Source organism: Dasypus novemcinctus, chromosome 23 (assembly GCF_030445035.2).
Source record: "Dasypus novemcinctus isolate mDasNov1 chromosome 23, mDasNov1.1.hap2, whole genome shotgun sequence".
Lineage (NCBI taxonomy): Eukaryota > Metazoa > Chordata > Mammalia > Cingulata > Dasypodidae > Dasypus > Dasypus novemcinctus.
In genome coordinates, this window is record NC_080695.1 from 2,228,275 (window position 1) to 2,247,329 (window position 19,055).

Here is a 19,055-nt window from a genome sequence, read left to right on the forward strand (position 1 = left end):
AAGGAAATACTTGGAAATTCAGGCGAGAATTTGTGCTCAGAGAAAGTTGAATGTAACAAAAATGCTTAGAAAGAAGAGAATGAATGTTTAAAAGAGAATCCTCCCATGTCATAGACAGTGCCCCTGAAATATTTATGGACTTTTTTTTTTTTTGCGGTACCAGGGCTGGGGATTGAACCTGAAACCTCATGTGGGAAGCTGGTGCTCAACCACTGAGCCACGTCGGCTCCTGAGTTAATTTTTTTCGTTTGTTTGCTTTTGTTTTTAAGAGGAACTGGGAATCAAACCCAGGATCTTTTGTGGGAAGCAGATGCTCAGCCACTTGAGCCACATCCACTCCCTTGAACTTAGTATTTTTTCTTAGAAAAATTGTGTTTGATACTGAAGGCAAAGATAGAAAATTGTATGTACTGAAGATTTCACCTCTGCTCAAACGCTTTTGTATGCTCTTAGTGCACATGTATTGCTTTTGTGTTTTAAGTAACCAGTGATTGAAAATACAGGGGGCTATGATGGAAAACCTAAAGCCCTTTTCTGCCCTGGAGGCAGTCTCTTACATATTGCCCTGAAATGGAAAGAAGCAAATAGTTTTTAAAAGTAACAACTTAGTTCTTTTTTTTATTTGTGTTTAAGTGCAGTGATCCAGGATGGATTTTAGATCTTACTAAAACAGCTTAATTCTTTTTTTATTTTTCATTTTATTTATTTCCCTCCCCTTCCTCCCTGTGTCCATTCACTGTGTGTTCTTCAGTGTCTACTTGCACACCTGTTAGGCGGCACTGGGAAACTGTCTCTTTTTTTGTTGCGTCATCTTGCTGCATCAGCTCTCCATGTGTGCAATGCCACTCCTCGGTGGGCTGCACTTTTTCGCGTGGGGTGGCCCTCCTTGCACACGGGGACCCCTACGTGGGGGATGCCCCTGTGTGGCACGGCACTCCTTGTGCGCAGCAGCAGTGCGCATGGGCCAGCTCACCACATGGGCCAGGAGGCCCTGGGTTTGAACCCTGGACCTCCTTTATGGTAGGCGGACGCTCTGTCAGTTGAGTCACATCCGCTTCCCAACAGCTTTTTTTTTTTTATTTTCTTTTTATTTTCTTTTGTGTGTGTGTTTTTAAAGATTTGTTTTTTAAGTTTATTTCCCCCACCCCACCGTGTTGTCTGCTCTCTGTGTCCATTCACTGTGTGTTCTTCTGTGTATGCATGCATTCGTGTCAGCGGCACTGGATATCTTTGTCTCCTTTTGTTGCATCATCTTGCTGCGTCAGCTCTGCATGTATGCGGCACCACTCCTGGGCAGGCTGCGCTTTTTTTGCATGGGGTGGCACTCCTTGCAGGGCATGCTCCTTTGGGCAGGCTGTGCTTTTTTTGCATGGGGTGGCTCTCCTTGCAGGGCATGCTCCTTATGCATAGGGCTCCTCTACGAAGGGGACACCCCTGCATGGCACCACACTCCTCGCGTGCATCAGCACTGCATGTGGGCCAGCTCATCACACCGGTCAGGATGCCCTGGGTTTGAACGCTGCATCTCCCATATGGTAGGCAGATGCTCTATCAGTTAAGCCAAATCTGCTTCCCCAGCTTAATTCTTTTTTTTTTTTTTAAGATTTATTTATTATTTATTTAATTCCCCCCCCCTCCCCCGGTTGTCTGTTCTCTTTGTCTTTTTGCTGCATCTTGTTTCTTTGTCCGCTTCTGTTGTCGTCAGCGGCACGGGAAGTATGGGCGGCGCCATTCCTGGGCAGGCTGCATTTTCTTTCGCACTGGGCGGCTCTCCTTACAGGGCGCACTCCTTGCGCGTGGGTCTCCCCTACGCGGGGGACACCCCTGCGTGGTACGGCACTCCTTGCGCGCATCAGCACTGCGCATTGGCCAGCTCCACACGGGTCAAGGAGGCCCGGGGTTTGAACTGCGGACCTCCCATGTAGTAGATGGACGCCCTAACCGCTGGGCCAAGTCCGTTTCCCTTAATTCTTAAATGCCAAATTATTTCAGAGTATTTTCTGGAAGCCTGAGTCATTGCCAGTTAAGTTTTTTTTATAATGTTTGTTTCTTTTGTTTTTTAACCTTATATTATGGAGAATTTCCAACTTATCGAAAGTAGATGGAATAGGATCTCCACATGCCCCTCACTCAGCTTCAGCAGTGATTCATCTCATGGCCTACTTCTCTTTTCTTCCTGTATAATTTTGAATCAGATCTCACACCATTTCACCTGTAAATATTTTACTGTTGCTTTTGGGGTTTATCCTGTGTATAAATGTCTAGTATTTGGTTATAACAGAATACTTCTAGCATCTTTCAAAGAAAGAAAACACTTTATTAAGGAAAAATTTTAAAATACAAAAAAGAAGAAAACAATCTTTGTATACCTGTCTCCCACTTCTTTATAATTATTGACAACGAAGACTTCCCAGCTTCATCTTTATTCTATTCTGCCTTTCCCCACTGGGTGGTTTTAATGTAGATCCCAGATGTGTAATTTCATCTATAAACAAATGGTGTGTCTTTTTTAATACATTGTATTTTTTAAAAATTTCTTTACATCATTTAATGTCCAGTCTGTGTTCAAATTTCCCAGATTGGAGAAAGAATTTTTTTTAGTTATTTGTTTGACCAGGGTAATTTTTAAGTTTCTCACATTCTGTATTTTGCTGATTGTATCCTCCTGATGTCTTTTTGTCTTGTTGCCTTATCTTTGAAATTTCCTATAACCTGGACATTAGATCTTAAAAGCTTGATCATCAGATTTAAGTTTCCTTTTTTTGATAAGGCCATTTCAGAGGCAGGGCAGGAGCACACTGACCAGTGGACTTGGTCTTGCTAGTCAGCTTGACCTGTTCATTATAAGGTTCCCCATCAGCCTTAGGCCGCATATGTTTTGTGCTATTGAGGATCGTTGCCTAGATCAGCTATTTTCCTTAGGAGTTGCAACATCTTTCATTTTATTTTTCAAATGTATAAAACATTCTCATAGTTCAAAATTTTGAAGATATGAAAGGTATGTTGTAAAAGTCTCCCTCAGTAGCCCATTTGTTTCCAGAGACAACTGTTTGAAGTGTCTTGATGCCTTCAGAGTAGGGCAAAGTGTGCACAGATAGATTCCTTTCTTTACACAAATGACAGTCCACTGTACACACTATTTTCTCTGTCTTGTATTCTTTTTTAAAGATTTTTAAAAATTTTTATATCCCCCCCCATTTGTGCTCAGTGTCTTTTTTTGTTATATGCTCATCTTCTTTTTTAGGAGGCACCAGGAACTGAACCTGGGACCCCACATGTGGGAGGGAGGTGCCCAGTGGTTTGAGCCACCTCCATTCCGAATCTTTTTTAACTTTTAAGTATATCTGAGATGAGTCCTTACTTTTTGTCGTGTTCTCACTCATTTTGTGGCTACACAGTAGCAGTCCAGAAAATGGATATCTATTTTATGTGACTAGCCCTCTGTTGATGGTGGTGGCCTGCAAAGAATAACATATACACTTGGATTGGAAAGGTGTGCTTGTTTGACCTTTTTTTTTTTTTGGAGGCACCAGGGATTGAACCTGGGACTTGATATGTGCTGAGCAGCCCCTCAGGCACTGGGCCACAGCTGCTCTGTTTGCCATTTTGATAGTTAGCGCAGTGTTCTCCAGGAGGTCATGCACTGCACTCCCACTGGCAGTGTGTGCAGCTTCCCAGTTTGTCATGGCTTCGTCGGAGTGAGTTACCAAACTTTGGGCTTTTGCCAATCAGAGGGGTGTGAAAAGGTGTTGAGCAAATGGATGGAACCTCTGGCACTTTAACACCCCTACATAATTGGGACCCCAAGGTGCCCCTGGACCCTCACCCTTGTTTCCTTTGGCTTACCATATCCTAACCTGACCACAGCAGGGCTGTGCCTTGATTTCCGGAGAGTGTTTTATCCAGAAATTCCCCTAGGAAACAGCTTGTAATTTTCACTCTTAAGGAATCTATAAATGAGTTTCAAGCTTATCCTGTCAACTGGCAGTCAAACCAGTATTCATTCATATTTGTTTAATCTATGAAAAAATTACAGAGCCATATATTTCTTTAGTGTTAACATTGAAAATGTATAAAGGTTTTATCTTTTTCAGTGAAAATCTAGTTAAGCTTTTACCCAAATTGTCTTGCTTTGTGATGTTTTTTTTTTTTGTTTTTGTTTTTTTAAGATTTATTTTTATTTATTTAATTCCCCTCCCCTCCCCCGGTTGTCTGTTTTCTGTGTCTTTTTGCTGCGTGTTGTTTCTTTGTCCGCTTCTGTTGTCATCAGCGGCACGGGAAGTGTGGACGGCGCCATTCCTGGGCAGGCTGCTCCCTCCTTCGCGCTGGGCGGCTCTCCTTATGGGTGCACTCCTTGTGCGTGGGGCTCCCCTACGCGGGGGACACCCCTGCGTGGCAGGGCACTCCTTGCGCGCATCAGCACTGCGCATGGGCCAGCTCCACATGGGTCAAGGAGGCCCGGGGCTTGAACCGTGGACCTCCCATGTGGTAGACGGATGCCCTAACCACTGGGCCAAAGTCCGTTTCCCTGTGATGTTTTGTTTGACAGGTTTTCAGGAACAATACATCCTGTCAGCTGATGTAACTTTAATATGCCGAATGAGACTAGTTCAGATTACACTTAAGTTTTTTCCCTTACAGATATAATGGTTATGTTGCTCTAAGTCATATCCTGAGTTAGAATCCCTGTATGGCCTTGGGCAAGTTGTTTCCTCTCATCTATAAGTTCCGCTGATGATGTCTGCCTTGGAGTTGGGAGGATTAAATACCAGGACCTAGGGTGTACCCAAAGGGTCCTTGCATCCTGACTCCAGTCTTAGTAATTTGGAAGCTCTGCCTCCGTTTCTTCATCCGAGGAATGGAGATGGTAATAGTCCCCGCCCAGCTGGTTGAGGTGTGTGCAGTGCATTTGCTGGATGTTCTGACAGCATGCACGTATCTCAAAGCTCGTGGTTTGGGGTTGGGGGTTGGTGCTGCTGGGCAGGCAGAGTCAGGGCCAGACAGTCCTATGTAGAGGAACGGCCTCCCCAGACAGCGACGAGGCCGTACGCTAAGGATGCAGCTGAGTTGTGAGTGTGCCTGCGTTTGGCCAGTGTGTGTGGAAGGGCTTGAGTCGCTGTCCTGTTTCATTGACAGCTGGACTCCATGAGGTTGGATGACTTGCTGCTGAGTGGTTGGTTGTGACTGAACCATGTGTCCATGGTCCATTTTTCTCTTTTGGGAAGTTTACCATTTCCTTTTTAGGTTTATCAGAATCACATGCCTGAATCAGTAGCCAGTTTAGGTTCTGCTTAAAATGCAGTAGTTGCTTTGATTAGTGAAGGCTGTGGTGAGGTTGTCCTATGTCAGTCCCCATTTGACTCCTGACGCACGGACCCCTGGGTCTGTGAGGTCACTCTGCTTGGGGACAGTGAAAGGCACCACCACCAGAGCTGCGATGCCTGTGGGGTGGGGTGCACCTGGGACACACCTCGTCGTGGAGACCTGTGCCTGCTCACTGGCGGTTTGGTCCTGGCCAGCCCCTGACCTGTGCTGGCTAGTCAGCTCTTGGTTTTTCCAGGGCTTCCAGTGTGCTTGTTTGGGTGTCAGGTCCCCTTGACTTTCACGATGACTTGATTTGAACATAGTGAAACGTTTACAAGGGATACTTGGAAGACAAGTGACAGCACTTTCCATGTTCGTGACTGCCCTTTCTGAACAGTTGTGTGGAGCACTTCCTTATGTGTGGAGCTGGCCTGGTCTCTTCTCCATTGTGAGCCGTAGGTCGTCACCACTTGGTCTTTTGGTCTAATTTCCACCTGCCTTCATCTCCACCCAAATTTCATATCTCTGTTTTTTGGTAGTACATCACATTGTCTAGCCCCATTAGCCACACTGTTAAACTCATTTGCTGTCAATATTTAAAACGATGCTGACTTTAAAAAGTTGACTCAGGGATGTAACATGAGTTGTTTCTTATGGCTGATGGTAGTCGGACTTTTTTTTTCAATTGGGAACATATTGTCCTATTCGGTTCTTCACTTTTTATGTTTATCTGGAATCATATTGGGCCTTTGCCTAGCAAAATCGTTTATCAGATTAACCGTTTAGCCTATGTGACAGCTCGATTAGTTTCTCATTGTTTCCCACCAACTCTTCAGAATAATCAATTAAATTTCTAGAATTTCTTTTCCTTTATCTCTTCGGCTAAACAGTAACCAGTTTTTCTGCACTTGTAGGTAGTAGGCGATAACTGGACCTATTTACAGCTCTCAGTAATGTTTGTTCTATTGTTTTGTTTTTGAGGTGGAAGGGGGGACTCTGCCCTCAGAACATGAGGGAATAATATATACGTGGCTCACAAAGACCAGTGAGTACATCATATGTATCTTCCACAAATCTCCAGAAGAGGGCCTTTAAAACTAGTTTCAGTTCAGCCTTTTCTATCCCTCAGAGAAGGGTTAATTGTGGCCAAGTGTTTTAATTTTCTCAAAATTTTCTTGGTAATGTTGTTGAGGGTTGGGGGTCCTTTTACAAATTTTGGAAATAAACATGTAAACCAGATGAGAAGACTATGTATGCTTCTGTACCATCAGTCAGGTTAGCAAACCACGTTTGATTTAATATAATTATGGACATGCTGATTGTAGTGTAGTTTAAGATCTTCCCATTGAATCTTCAGGCTTTAAAAAACCAACCTGGGAGTGTATTTCCTGTCAGATGAGTGGGCCCTGAGAGCATAGCTTCATAGCTCTCTGCTTTTCCTCAACCAGGCCATGGATCATCTGGAGTCCTTTATCGCTGAGTGTGATCGGAGAACTGAGCTTGCCAAGAAACGCCTGGCTGAAACACAGGAGGAGATCAGTGCTGAGGTTTCTGCTAAGGTATGCCTGGGTGGTTTTTGCCTTCCACTGTTGATGTAAATCACTGTTTTGTAAAAACTGTGTGTTGCTGGCACACTGCTAACTTGTCATCTGATGGGCATGCTTGGGCAGATAGTCCTCACTGTCGAGGTGTTTCCAGTGAGAGGGAACTCTTCTTTTACTCCCCTTCCCAGGAATTGCTGCTGCCTCCATTTGTTTTCTGTCAGTGTTTTCAAATTTCTTTTTAACATTCCTGTATAAGACAGGAAAAATTAGGAGGGAAATGATTAAACTTTGGTGATGTGCCACACTGCACTTTAAAAGGACAAGGTGGGTCTGTAGAGGACTGGCCATAGTGCCGGGGGCAATGCTTCTCTCCCCTCTTGAGAAGAACTGAGCCTCACTATTTTTTCCTTTCAATATTGTAAAAACATTTCTTTTTATGATAGGCTTGATTGCTAATGGGCCCAAAGGTGCTGTAGTTTCTGAAGGCAAATCCTAGCTATCCTGGCATTTTGCTTACAGCGCAAACTTGTGCTTTTAAACCTGGACAGAGGAATCTTGTTTTTTATTTCCCTTACCCAGTAAGAGTGAATGTGATAGAGGACATAAAAAGAGACAGCTTATTCAATGTTTATACAACAATTGTAACAAATATACCACCTACATGTAAAATGTTAGTAGGGGGAGGGGGAAAAGGGGGAGGGTATTGGGTATGTGGGAATCCCCTATATTCTGCATGTGACTTTTCTGTAACCTAAACCTTCTTTGAGGATGAAACGGGAAAAAAAAAGTAAGACACTAGGGGAATAACTGGAAGAAAATGTCACCGTATATCGAAGACAGCAGATCTTACAGTGATGAAAGATATAATGCCAAAATTTATTCATTTAATTTTTAAAATTATTTCCATTGTTTCAAATTCTTTTTAATTGTATTTGTCATTTTTAAAACTCATATATTTTCTTATTTATTTGGTTATTTTGTTGGCTTCATTTGTGAAGAAGTTTTGAATGACAGTTATTGGTGTGGGGTGTCAGTGATGGGGGAGGATGTGTGGCAGGTTCATCTGGGGCATACCTATAAGGCATCTGAAAGGATTCAAGTGTTCATGGAGCATTGTCACTGGGTGGAGAGCCACACAATAACCAAAAGAATATCCAATTCCCATCCTGGGTAGTTCTGCCACATTCTCTAATGGGACAGCAAGACTAGTGAAGGAGGATGGGCCCTTAATGTTGATGACTATACTTATAAGCCTTTTTGTTTTGAAATGGAAGCTTGGCCTAGTATTACAGGTTGCCTGAAGAGTTACCTCCTGAAAGCCTCCCTGTTGTTCAGATGTGGCCTCTATTTAAGCCAAACTCAGCATGTAAATGCATTACCTTCCCCCCAGCATGGGACATGACTCCCGGGGATGAGCGTCCTGACACTGAGGGATTACTACCGGGCACCAACAGCAATGTAGCTGGAAAAGATCTTGACCGAAAGGGGGAAAGGGTAAAGACCAATGACTTTATATAGTTAAGAGGCTTCAAAGTGAGGTAGGAGGTCATTCCAGAGGTTACTCTTATGCACGTCTCATCAGGATCTCATTAACTGCCACAGTAAATATTGCCTCAAATGGAAGAGACATCCAGACACTGTAGGCAGGACAGAGAGCTCAGGAGTTTGGTGCTCTGCCCGTGGGCCTTACTTTGGATTGTGTGCTCCCCAGTTTGGTAGTTGGACTCATTATGGTTTCCCTACACATGGCTCTTCTGCCCCTTATACTTGAACCTATAGGTAGTGCTAGAGTTGATAGGTTTATGCTTAGGAGACTTAAATCTTTGGGCTGTCCAGGTGCCATTCAGACCCTGAATTTCAACAGAGCTGCAACACCTACTCTAGTTCATTTGACCCACCCAGGAAACTAACAAGGAAATGATGATGGACACTGACCATCCCCAGGAACAGAGTCTTCAGCTACAAGCAAGATGTCTATCCAGCTGCCTCATGGGATCTAAGCCCCTCTGAATTAGAGGTGAAGTGGGCATCACCATCCCAGAATCTCAGGATTGGGAAATGAACAGTAGACTAGAGTAGACTTACAGTTATTCTAGCAGTAGAACTTTTATCATTGATGTGGAGGCAGTGGCCACTGGATGTTCTCAAGGAAGGGAGATGGAAAAATAGGTGTAATATGGGGACATTTTTGGGACATTGGATTTATCCTGAATGACATTGCAATGACAGGTACAGGCCATTATATCTCTTGTCATAACTTAAAAAATTGTGTGGAACAGTGTGTAAACTACAATGTAAACTATAATCCATGCTTAGTGGCAATGCTCCAAAATGTGTTCATCAGTTGAACAAATGTACCACAGTAATGAAGGGTATTGCTAATGTGGGAAAGTGTGGAGGCGTAGGAAGTGGGGCATATGGGAATCCCCGACTTTTTTTTTTTTTTTTAAAGATTTATTATTTATTTAATTCCACCCCTCCCCTGGTTATCTGTTCTCGGTGTCTATTTGCTGCGTCTTGTTTCTTTGTCCGCTTCTGTTGTCATCAGCGGCACGGGAAGCATGTGCGGCGCCATTCCTGGGCAGGCTGCACTTTCTTTCGTGCTGGGCGGCTCTCCTTACGGGGCGCACTCCTTGCGCGTGGGGCTCCCCAACGCGGGGGACACCCCTGCGTGGCAGGGCACTCCTTGCGCGCATCAGCACTGCACATGGCCAGCTCCACACGGGTCAAGGAGGCCTGGGGTTTGAACCGCGGACCTCCCATGTGGTAGGCAGACACCCTATCCATTGGGCCAAGTCCGTTTCCCATCCCCTACATTTTTAATCTATCATTTATGTAATCTAAGTATCTTTTTAAAAATCCTATAAAAAATTACCACGGTGATGGTGCTTAGAACCCCCTTGCTGCAGGTGATGGAGATGCTGCTGCTTTTGTTGGAATACAGCACAGTTTACGGTCAAAGTCTTAATGGTGGCAGTAAAGATTTATCTGTTATATGAATGCAACCCAGCACGAATCTTAGGCTGTTCATTTGATTTCAGCAGAACAGACAGGAAATTCAGCAAGAGTAACGCTTGTTTTCTTTATGCATTAAAAATATTTTGCTTTTGAGAGGATTGTGGGAAGATGGTGGAGTAGGAATCTTTGGGAATTAGTCTCTCCACCAAAACAACTATTTAACTGGCAGGAACTGTCTGAATCCACCATATTGAAACTTTGGAGTCTAGAGGAACACTGTGTAGCACCTAGGGAAGAGCTGGATGAAGAAGCTGGTAAATTGTGAATTTCACTTTGTGTGTAAGAGCTGCCATCCCACAACTGTGACAGGCAGCTGTGGGAACTGCAGCCCGGGCTCCTGGTGCATGAATTAAAATAGATTAAAATCCCCAATAAAAAGACAAATTGGCAGATTGGATGACAAAGCATGCTCCCATCTGTAGTCTGTCTACCTGAGATTCAGATATGAGGATATGGAGAGATTGAAAGTATAATTAAAAGGTGGAGAAAGATTGCATGCAAGCAGTAATCAAAAGAGAACTGGGGGGTGGCCGACTTGGCCCAGTGGTTAGGTCCGTCTACCACATGGGAGGTCCACGGTTCAAATCCCGGGCCTCCTTGACCCGTGTGCAGCTAGCCCATGCGCAGTGCTGATGCACGCAAGGAATGCCGTGCCGCGCAAGGAGTGTGCCCCGTAAGGAGAGCCACCCAGCGCGAAAGAAAGTTCAGCCTGCCCAGGAATGGCACCGTACACACAGAGAGCTGACACAATAAGATGACGCAACAAAAAGAAACACAGATTCCCGTGCTGTTGACAGCAACAGAAGCGGACAAAGAAGAACACGTAGCGAAAAGACACAGAGAACAGACAACCAGGGTGGGGGGGTGGGGGAGAGAAATAAATCTTTAAAAAGAGAGAGAGCTGGCATGGCAATGTGATTGTCAGAAAAAATACCTCAAAAAAAGATTAAAAGAGACAAGGATAGGTATTCTAAGTTGATAAAACGTTGAACCTAGCAAGAAGATAAAATGTTTACAAACATGTACCTTACAACAGAGTCCCAAAATAGATGAAGCCAAAGCTTGATAGAATTGAAGGAAGAAATAGATAGTTCTACAATAATAGTGGGAGATTTCAATACCCTATTTTCAACAATTGGTAGAACTTGTGAACAGAACAGTAAGGAAATAGAGGACATGAACAACACTGTTAAGCAGCTACACCTATTAGACACTTTTAGAACAGTCACACCCAGCAACAGAGGAATGTACATTCTTCTCAAGTACTGATAGAACATTTTCCAGGATAGACCATATGTTAGGCTACAAATCAGATATAATAATAAATTTTAAAATATTGAAATTATACAGACTATCCTCAGACCACAATTTAGAATAAATCTAGAAATTAAGGGAAAATGGAAAATTATTTATAAATACGTGGATATCAAAAACTGTTAAAGAAGAAATCATGGGGGGAATTAGGAACTATCTTGGGACAAACAAAAATGAAAACAAAACATACCCAAACTTGTGGGATGCAATGAAGGCAGTGCTCAGAGGGAAATTTATAGTTCTAAATGCTTACATCGAAAAGAATGGTTGCAAATGATAACCTAACTTGTCACCTTATGCAACTAGAATAAGAAGAGCAAACTAAACCTGAAATTAGTAAAGAAAGGAAATAAAGATCAATAAAATCACCAAATCTTTAGCCAGACTGACAATGAGGACACTAGTAACTAAAATCAGGAATACCATTACTACTGACCTTAAATCTAAAAACATTATAAGAGGGTACTATAAACAGTTGTACACCAAAAATTAGAAAACCTAGATGAAATGGACAAATTCCTGGAAACATGTAAATCGTCTAATGCAAGAAGGAGTAAAACAAGTAAATTGAATGAGTAATTATAAAACTCCCAAAAACAAAGTGTCTAGGACCAAATGGTTTCACTGCTGAATTCTACCAAATATTTAAAGAGACTTAACAACCGTCTTTCTCATACTTTTCCAAAAAATTGAAGAGGAGGGATTACTTCCTAACTCATTCTGTGAGTCCAACTTTACTCTGATACCAAAGCCAGATGAAGACAGTACAAGAAAAGAAAATTACAGACCAATATCCCTCGTGAATAGAGATGCAGAAATCCTTGCCAAAATACTGGCAAACCAAAATTCAACAGAATATTAAAAGGATTATACACCATGAACAAGTGGAGTTTATTCCAGGAATGCAAGGAAGATTCAACATAAAATCAGTCAGTGTACTACACTGCATTAAAAGAATGAAGCACAAAAACCACACCATCATCTTGATGCAGAGAAGATGTTTGATAAAATCCAACACTTTTTAATGATAAACTAAAAAAATATGAATAGAAGGGAACTTTCTCAATATGATGTAGTGGAATTTTTTAAAACCCACAGCAAATGTCAAACTAAATGATTAAAGACTGAACGCTTCTCTGTAAGTTCAGGAATAAGACAGGGGTCCCCACTGTCATCCCTGTATTCAGCATGATTTTGGAAGTTCTAGCCAGAGTAATCAAGCGAAGAAAAGACAGAGATCTATTTATTGCGATCCCTGTCAGAATTCCAGCAGCCTTTTTATTCTCCCCCCAGAAATGGAAAAACTGATCAACAAATTCATTTGGAATTGCAAGAGCCCCTGGGTAGCCAAAATTATCTTGGCAAAGACTAGCAAAGTTGGAGGACTCAAACTTTCTCATTCCAGTAAAACTTCCGTAAAGCTACAGTAATTAAAACAGTGTGGTACTGGTATGAGGATAGACAGCATAGACCAATGGAATAAAGTTGAGAGTCCAGAGAGAAATCTGCATATCTGTGGACCATTGATGTTCAACAAGGGGGCCAAATCCATTGAATGTGGACCCCTCTCATCATATATAAAAATTCAAAATGGATCAACAACCAAAATACAAGAAAAGTGTAAAACTTAGAAGAAACTGTGAAATAGCTTCAGGATCTTGTAGTACGCGGTGGATTTTTAGCTTTTACACCAAAATCACAAGAAAACAAAAGGTAAAATAGATAAGATGAATTTTATCAAAATTAAAGATATCAAAGAACTATATTAATAAAGTGAAAAGACAATGTACAGAATGGGAGAAAATATTTGGAAACCATATGTCTGATAAAGGTTTAATATCCAGAATACATAAAGAACTTTTAACAACTCAACAGCAAAAAGACAACCCCATTAAAAAATGGGCCAACAATTTGAATAGACATTTCCTTGAAGAATATATTCAGAAAACCAGTAAGCATATGAAAATGTGTTCCACGTCATTAACCATTAAGGAAATGAAAATTAAAACTACAATGAGGGGAAAGTGGACTTGGCCCAGTGGTTAGGGCATTCGTCTACCATGTGGGAGGTCTGCGGTTCAAACCCCGGGCCTCCTTGACCCGTGTGGAGCTGGCCCACGCGCAGTGCTGATGTGCACAAGGAGTGCCCTGCCCCACAGGGGTGTCCCCGCATAGGGGAGCCCCATGCACAAGGAGTGCACCCCGTAAGGAGAGCCGCCCAGCGCGAAAGAAAGTGCAGCTTGCCCAGGAATGGCGCTGCACACATGGAGAGCTGTCCCAGCAAGATGACACAACAAAAAGAAACAGATTCCCGTGCCGCTGGCAACAACAGAAGTGGACAAAGAAGAACACGAGCAAATAGACACAGAGAATAGACAGCTGGGGGGCGGGGGGGCAGGGAGAAATCTTAAAAAAAAAAACACTGCAATGAGGGAGTGGATGCGGCTCAAGTGGTTGAGTGTTTATTTCTCACGTTGGACGTCTCAGGTTCCGTTCCTGGTGCCTCCTAAAAATTCAAAAACAAGCAAACGAAAAGCCCGACCCAGGGTCACCGTTGTGGCTTAGTGGTTGTGCACCAGCTTCCTATACACGGGGTCCCGGGTTCAATCTACAGCCATAGTACCTCAAAAACAAACAAAAAAATCTCCTGCAAGATACCACTAGGATGGCTATTAACAAGACTGAAAATAAACATCGACATGAATGCAAAGAAGTAGGAACCCTTGTATTTTGTTGTTGGTGGTGTAAAGTGGTGCAGCCCCTGTGAAAACAATTTGGTAGTTCCTTAGAAAGTTAAACAGTTACCAGATGACCGGGCAATTCCGTTCCTGGGTAGATACCAGTAAGAATTGAAAGCAGGACTTGGACAGATATTTGCACACCAGTGTTCATCACGTTATTCACGATAGCTAAAAGGTGGAAGCAACTGATAAATGGATAAACAAAATATGTTCTCTGCATACCATGGGATATTTATTATTCAGCTATGAAAAGAAGTCAGTTTGCTGGTACATGCAACAACGTGGATGAATCTTGGAGACATCATGTTGAGTGAAATATGTGAGACATAGATACTGTATGGTTTCTCTTATATGAAATACTTAGGTAAGGAAATTCATAGACAAAGCAAGGCTAGTATGGTTACTAGTGTGGAGGGGGGCAGTGGGAGTTACTAAATGAGTATGCCCTTTGTTTGGGGTGATAAAAATAGTCTAGAGGGAAACGGATGTGACCCAACCAATTGGGCTCCTGTCTACCATACAGGAGGTCTGGGGTCCAGGGTTCAATGCCCAGGGCCTCCTGGTGAGGGCAAGCTGGCCCACATGGTGAGCTCACCCACACGGAGTGCCGACCTCATGCAAAAGTGTGGCCCTGTGCAGGAGTGCTGCCCGTGTGGGAATGTTGCCCAGCGCGGGAAGGCAACCCCACGCAGGACTGCCGGTCGACGTGGAGAGCTGGCGCAGCAAGATGGTCAAAAAGAGACACAGGAGAGAAAACAAGAAGACGTAGCAGAACAGGGAGATGCAGTTGGTGCAAGAGAGTAACTGCCTCTCTCCCACACCAGAAGGTCCCAGGATTGGTTCCTGGAGCCACCTAATGAGAATACAAGCAGGCACAGAAGAACACACAGCAAATGGATACAGAGGGCAGACAATGGGGGCAACAAGGAGGGAGAGAAGTAAAAAAAAATAAAAATCTTAAAAAAGTCTAGAAATAGTAATGGAGAAAGATACACAATATTGTCAATGTACTTGATGTCAAAGAATTGTCCATTGGATATACAAACTGCTGGTGTATACACAGTGAAATATTATGCAGCTGTAAGAAATGAAGTTGTGAAGCACATGACATTATGGATCAACCTGGAGGACATTACGTTGAGTGAAGCAAGGCAGACACACAAGGACAAATACTCTATTATAAACTAAATATGATGAGCAAACTCATGGAGTTAATAGCTAAAATAGGCAGCGGACTTGGCCCAGTGATTAGGGCGTCCGTCTCCCACATGGGAGGTCCGCGGTTCAAACCCCAGGCCTCCTTGACCCGTGTGCAGCTGGCCCATGCGCAGTGCTGATGTGTGCAAGGAGTGCCCTGCCACGCAGGGGTGTCCCCCGCATAGGGGAGCCCCACGCGCAAGGAGTGTGCCCCGTAAGGAGAGCCGCCCAGCGCGAAAGAAAGTGCAGCCTGCCCAGGAATGGTGCTGCACACGCAGGGAGAGCTGACACAACAAGATGACGCAACCAAAAAGAAACACAGATTCCCGTGCTGTTGACAACAACAGAAGCGAACAAAGAAGACGGAGCAAAAAGACAAAACAGACAACCGGGGTGCGGGGTAAGGGGAGAGAAATAAATAATCTTAAAAAAAAAAAAGCTAAAATGTATGTCACCAGAGAATAGAATGTGGTTAGAGAATGGAAATTCAAGTTTAGTCTGTGTAGAATTTGGTAAAAATGTCTTTTGGAAATGTTTGGAAATGAATAGAAAATGGTGAAAGCACAACGTAGGATTTATAATTAGTAGCGCTAACATACGGATATGATGGTTTTTTGTTTTTGTATTTTGGAATAATGAAAATGCTCTAATGATTGAAGTGATGAATGCACAACATTGTGATTATACCAAATGTCATTGATGGTACACTTTAGGTAATTTACATGGTTTATGAACAGCAACAACAAAATAGGTGGGTTATGGGCAAAATACACCAAATGTAAGGTATGGACTGGAGTTAGTAGTGATACTTTGACTATGCTCTTTGATAACGTTACAGATGTTTCACAGCAATGCAAGATATTGGTGGTGGGGTGATGTATGGGAGCCCTGTGTGATGAGATGCATGTTTATTCTGTAAGTTCACAACTTTTCCTATACACTTACTGTTTATGTGTGTTCATGTATGAATGACATACATCAATAATTATTTCAAAAATGAAAATAATTATCCATTCTTAGAAATAGTTAAGTAATTTCTATGTTATGTCTATGTTATCACAACTGAACATTAGTTTTTCTTTAATCTTTTGCTCTTAAAGTCTGCTTACCTGACTCTCTCCTCTCAGGCAGAGAAAGTACATGAGTTGAATGAAGAAATAGGAAAGCTCCTTGCTAAAGCCGAGCAGCTGGGAGCAGAAGGGAACGTGGATGAATCGCAGAAGATCCTTACGGAAGTGGAGAAAGTTCGTGCAAAAAAAAAAGAAGCTGAGGTCGGTAAGAGTTTCCTAGGGAAAGCAGTCTTTGTGTTCATGCGTGTACAACAGCATTTTTACCTCTTGGGCTGCAGTGACGCCATGGTCCCTTGCACAGACCTGGCTGCCCCCTCAAGTTGGACATCATGGCATGTTGGCAGGATTTGAAGTCAACGCCGTGGGTTTGGGTCTTTGCTGACTCTGACACCTGTGTGTCCTTGGACAAGTCTCCCCGTCTGTGGGGAGTGTCAGCAGTCCTGTTTGTTTTCCTGGGAGGCTTAGGACAGAGTTAGCGAGGCAGTGTTTGTTGGGGTTACCTTGTAAAAGGCCACGTCGGTATTGATTTCACAGTTGCTCCCCTGCTCTCCCTTGTCCAGCTCCCTCTGTTTTTACTGTGCTCTTCTGCAGGGTCAAGTTGTGCAAATCACTAATGTTCTTAGTGAAATGAGGTTGTTGATGGGGCTGCTTTTTCAGAGGGAACTGTGTGTCGATTGGAGTGGAGCAAGGGAGTGGGGTCAGGGTGGGCTGCGTTGTGGTAGGGAAATTGAGTCAGGGACTTAGTGTTTGTATCATTGGCAGATGTTTTCTGTGTGGATTACTTTTTTCTTTGAGTGCGATCTGGTGTTCAAATCCTCACCCCTAGTATTGGAAGAAAAAGATGGCACACCTGGACTTCACTATGAGGTCAGAGCAGATACTGGGAGGTTTGCACCTCAGATAAATGTTTACCAAGCTCTGCCTGTCTACCAGGTACACTTCCAGTTATGAGCAGTATTACGGGTTGCTTGAATTACGGGTGCAGAAGGCTTGTGATCCCCTCTGAGGCCTGTGTCAGGAAGGACACAGAGCGATAGGGTTGTTCCGGAATGGGCCAGCTGAGCTGTGGTTTCTGGTACGCCCGAGCAGTGGCTGGAATGCAGGTCAGCAGTGTCTGTAGGAAGTGGGGCAGGCAGAGCCAGCACCCCGGTAATGACGTTTGTAGGTGGTAAGGTGTGTTTTTTAACTTAGAGGAAAGAAGAGCAGCTCTCCCAGTGCAGGTAGCACATTTCTGTATACAAATGCCTAGGTGTGACCACGCTGAGAGGCGGTGGGTGCGGCCTGCCCCCACGTTCTGCCCCCGGGCGCCCTGGCTCTGACAGCTGCGGGGCGTGTTCTCAACCCAAGACCCCTTGGGCGGCCTCGCCCTGGTGCCCTGACTTCCCCAGTGGCAGCCAGTGCTTGGTAATGCCCTTGATGCCTTCCCCTGGATGTCCATGACATTCCCTTTCTGGAAATTGTGTATCCATTTAAATCCTGGGGAAGTGTTCGTGTTCATATGTACAAGAGTCAGGTTCGCTGGGTTGACGGTACCTCCACCAAGAAGGCCCAGAAAGTGCAGAGCTCTCAGCCTCCTGGCTCACCCTGAGACCCCGTCCCTTCAGGCGACAGAACAGGAAGGACAGCAGACGCCCTTGGTGGCTCCTGAGCTTTCTTGTCGTCCTCGGGCGCGCCCTGCGGCTGTCTGCAGACGGTCCGGCTGTGTGCAGGGCGCGCCCCTGTGGCCGTCTGCAGACGGTCGGGCAGTGTGCAGGGCTCGCCCCTGCGGCCGTCTGCAGACGGTCGGGCAGTGTGCAGGGCGCGCCCCTGCGGCTGTCTGCAGACGGTCGGGCAGTGTGCAGGGCGTGGGGCGGCTCCTTCGCTCAGCTGCCCCGCCCAGGTCCCCAGCGTTCTTGCTGCTGTCCACTGCCCTTGCCCCGGGCACCGTGGGTGCTGCAGCTCTTGAATGCCTCCAGGGGGACCCTGGGGTAGTGGCTCAGGTGTGGGGTGGAGCCCCTGGTCGTGGATTTGGGGCTGGTCCCCGCAGCACTGGTCTTGGCTGTAAAATTTTGCACTGTGAATTTTAATTCATTGTAACTAGGCTCAAACACATCTTTATTAATCAGAATAGGAACCATTACAATCAACACATTTTTGCCAGTGAGAAATTGTTTATTCCTATAGTGTAAAAATCTGTACTTCAAGATTTGACGAACTCTTGGAAATTTTTCTGCATCCTCCTGGTTGCGGAAGCGTTTTCCCTGCAAAAAATTGTCGAGATGCTTGAAGGAAATGGTAGTCGGTTGGCGAGAGGTCAGGTGAGTATGGTGGATGAGGCAAAACTTCATAAGCCAATTTGTTCAACTTTTGAAGTGTTCATGTGTGATGTGTAGTCAGGCCTTGTCGTGGAGAAGAATTGGGCCTTTTCTGTTGTCCACTGCCGGCTGCAGGCATTGCAGTTTTTGGTGCAGCTCATCAGTTTGCTGAGCATACTTCTCAGATGTTGTGGTTCCACCGGGATTCAGAAAGCTATAGTGGATCAGACCATCAAACAGTGACTGTGACCTTTTTTTTGGTGCAAGTTTGGCTTTGGAAGTGCTTTGGAGCGTCGTAAGTCACAATCCTATACGGAAATGGTTGATTGATGTTATGCAGACTAAGAGAAGACCGGAAGGAACAACTTCAATCCCTTGGGCCTCCTGGCGAAAAAGAAGAGAAAGCGTGTGTGCACTGCAAGCCGAGTGCCCGTGTGGTGAGCTGAATGCCCGCGCGGTGAGCCACTGCCCGCTCAAGTGAGTAATGCAGTAAGATAATGACGCAGTGAGAGAGAGACGAAGGGGACAGTCAAGGTGAAATGCAGCAGGGACCAGGAACTGAGGTGGCATAGG

The 19,055-nt window shown here is 44.3% G+C and overlaps 1 protein-coding gene across 5 annotated transcripts in view; it reads left to right on the forward strand.

Moving 5' to 3' along the window:
* The window catches only part of LUC7L (LUC7 like), a 47,047-nt gene that overhangs the window by 13,790 nt on the left and 14,202 nt on the right, over positions 1–19,055 (forward strand). For all 5 annotated transcript variants that reach the window (XM_004473999.4, XM_071211113.1, XM_071211114.1 and 2 more), the window contains 2 exons: positions 6,753–6,863; positions 16,246–16,389. In XM_004473999.4, coding sequence (XP_004474056.1) covers positions 6,753–6,863; positions 16,246–16,389 — 255 coding nt within the window. The remainder of the gene's footprint in view (positions 1–6,752; positions 6,864–16,245; positions 16,390–19,055) is intronic.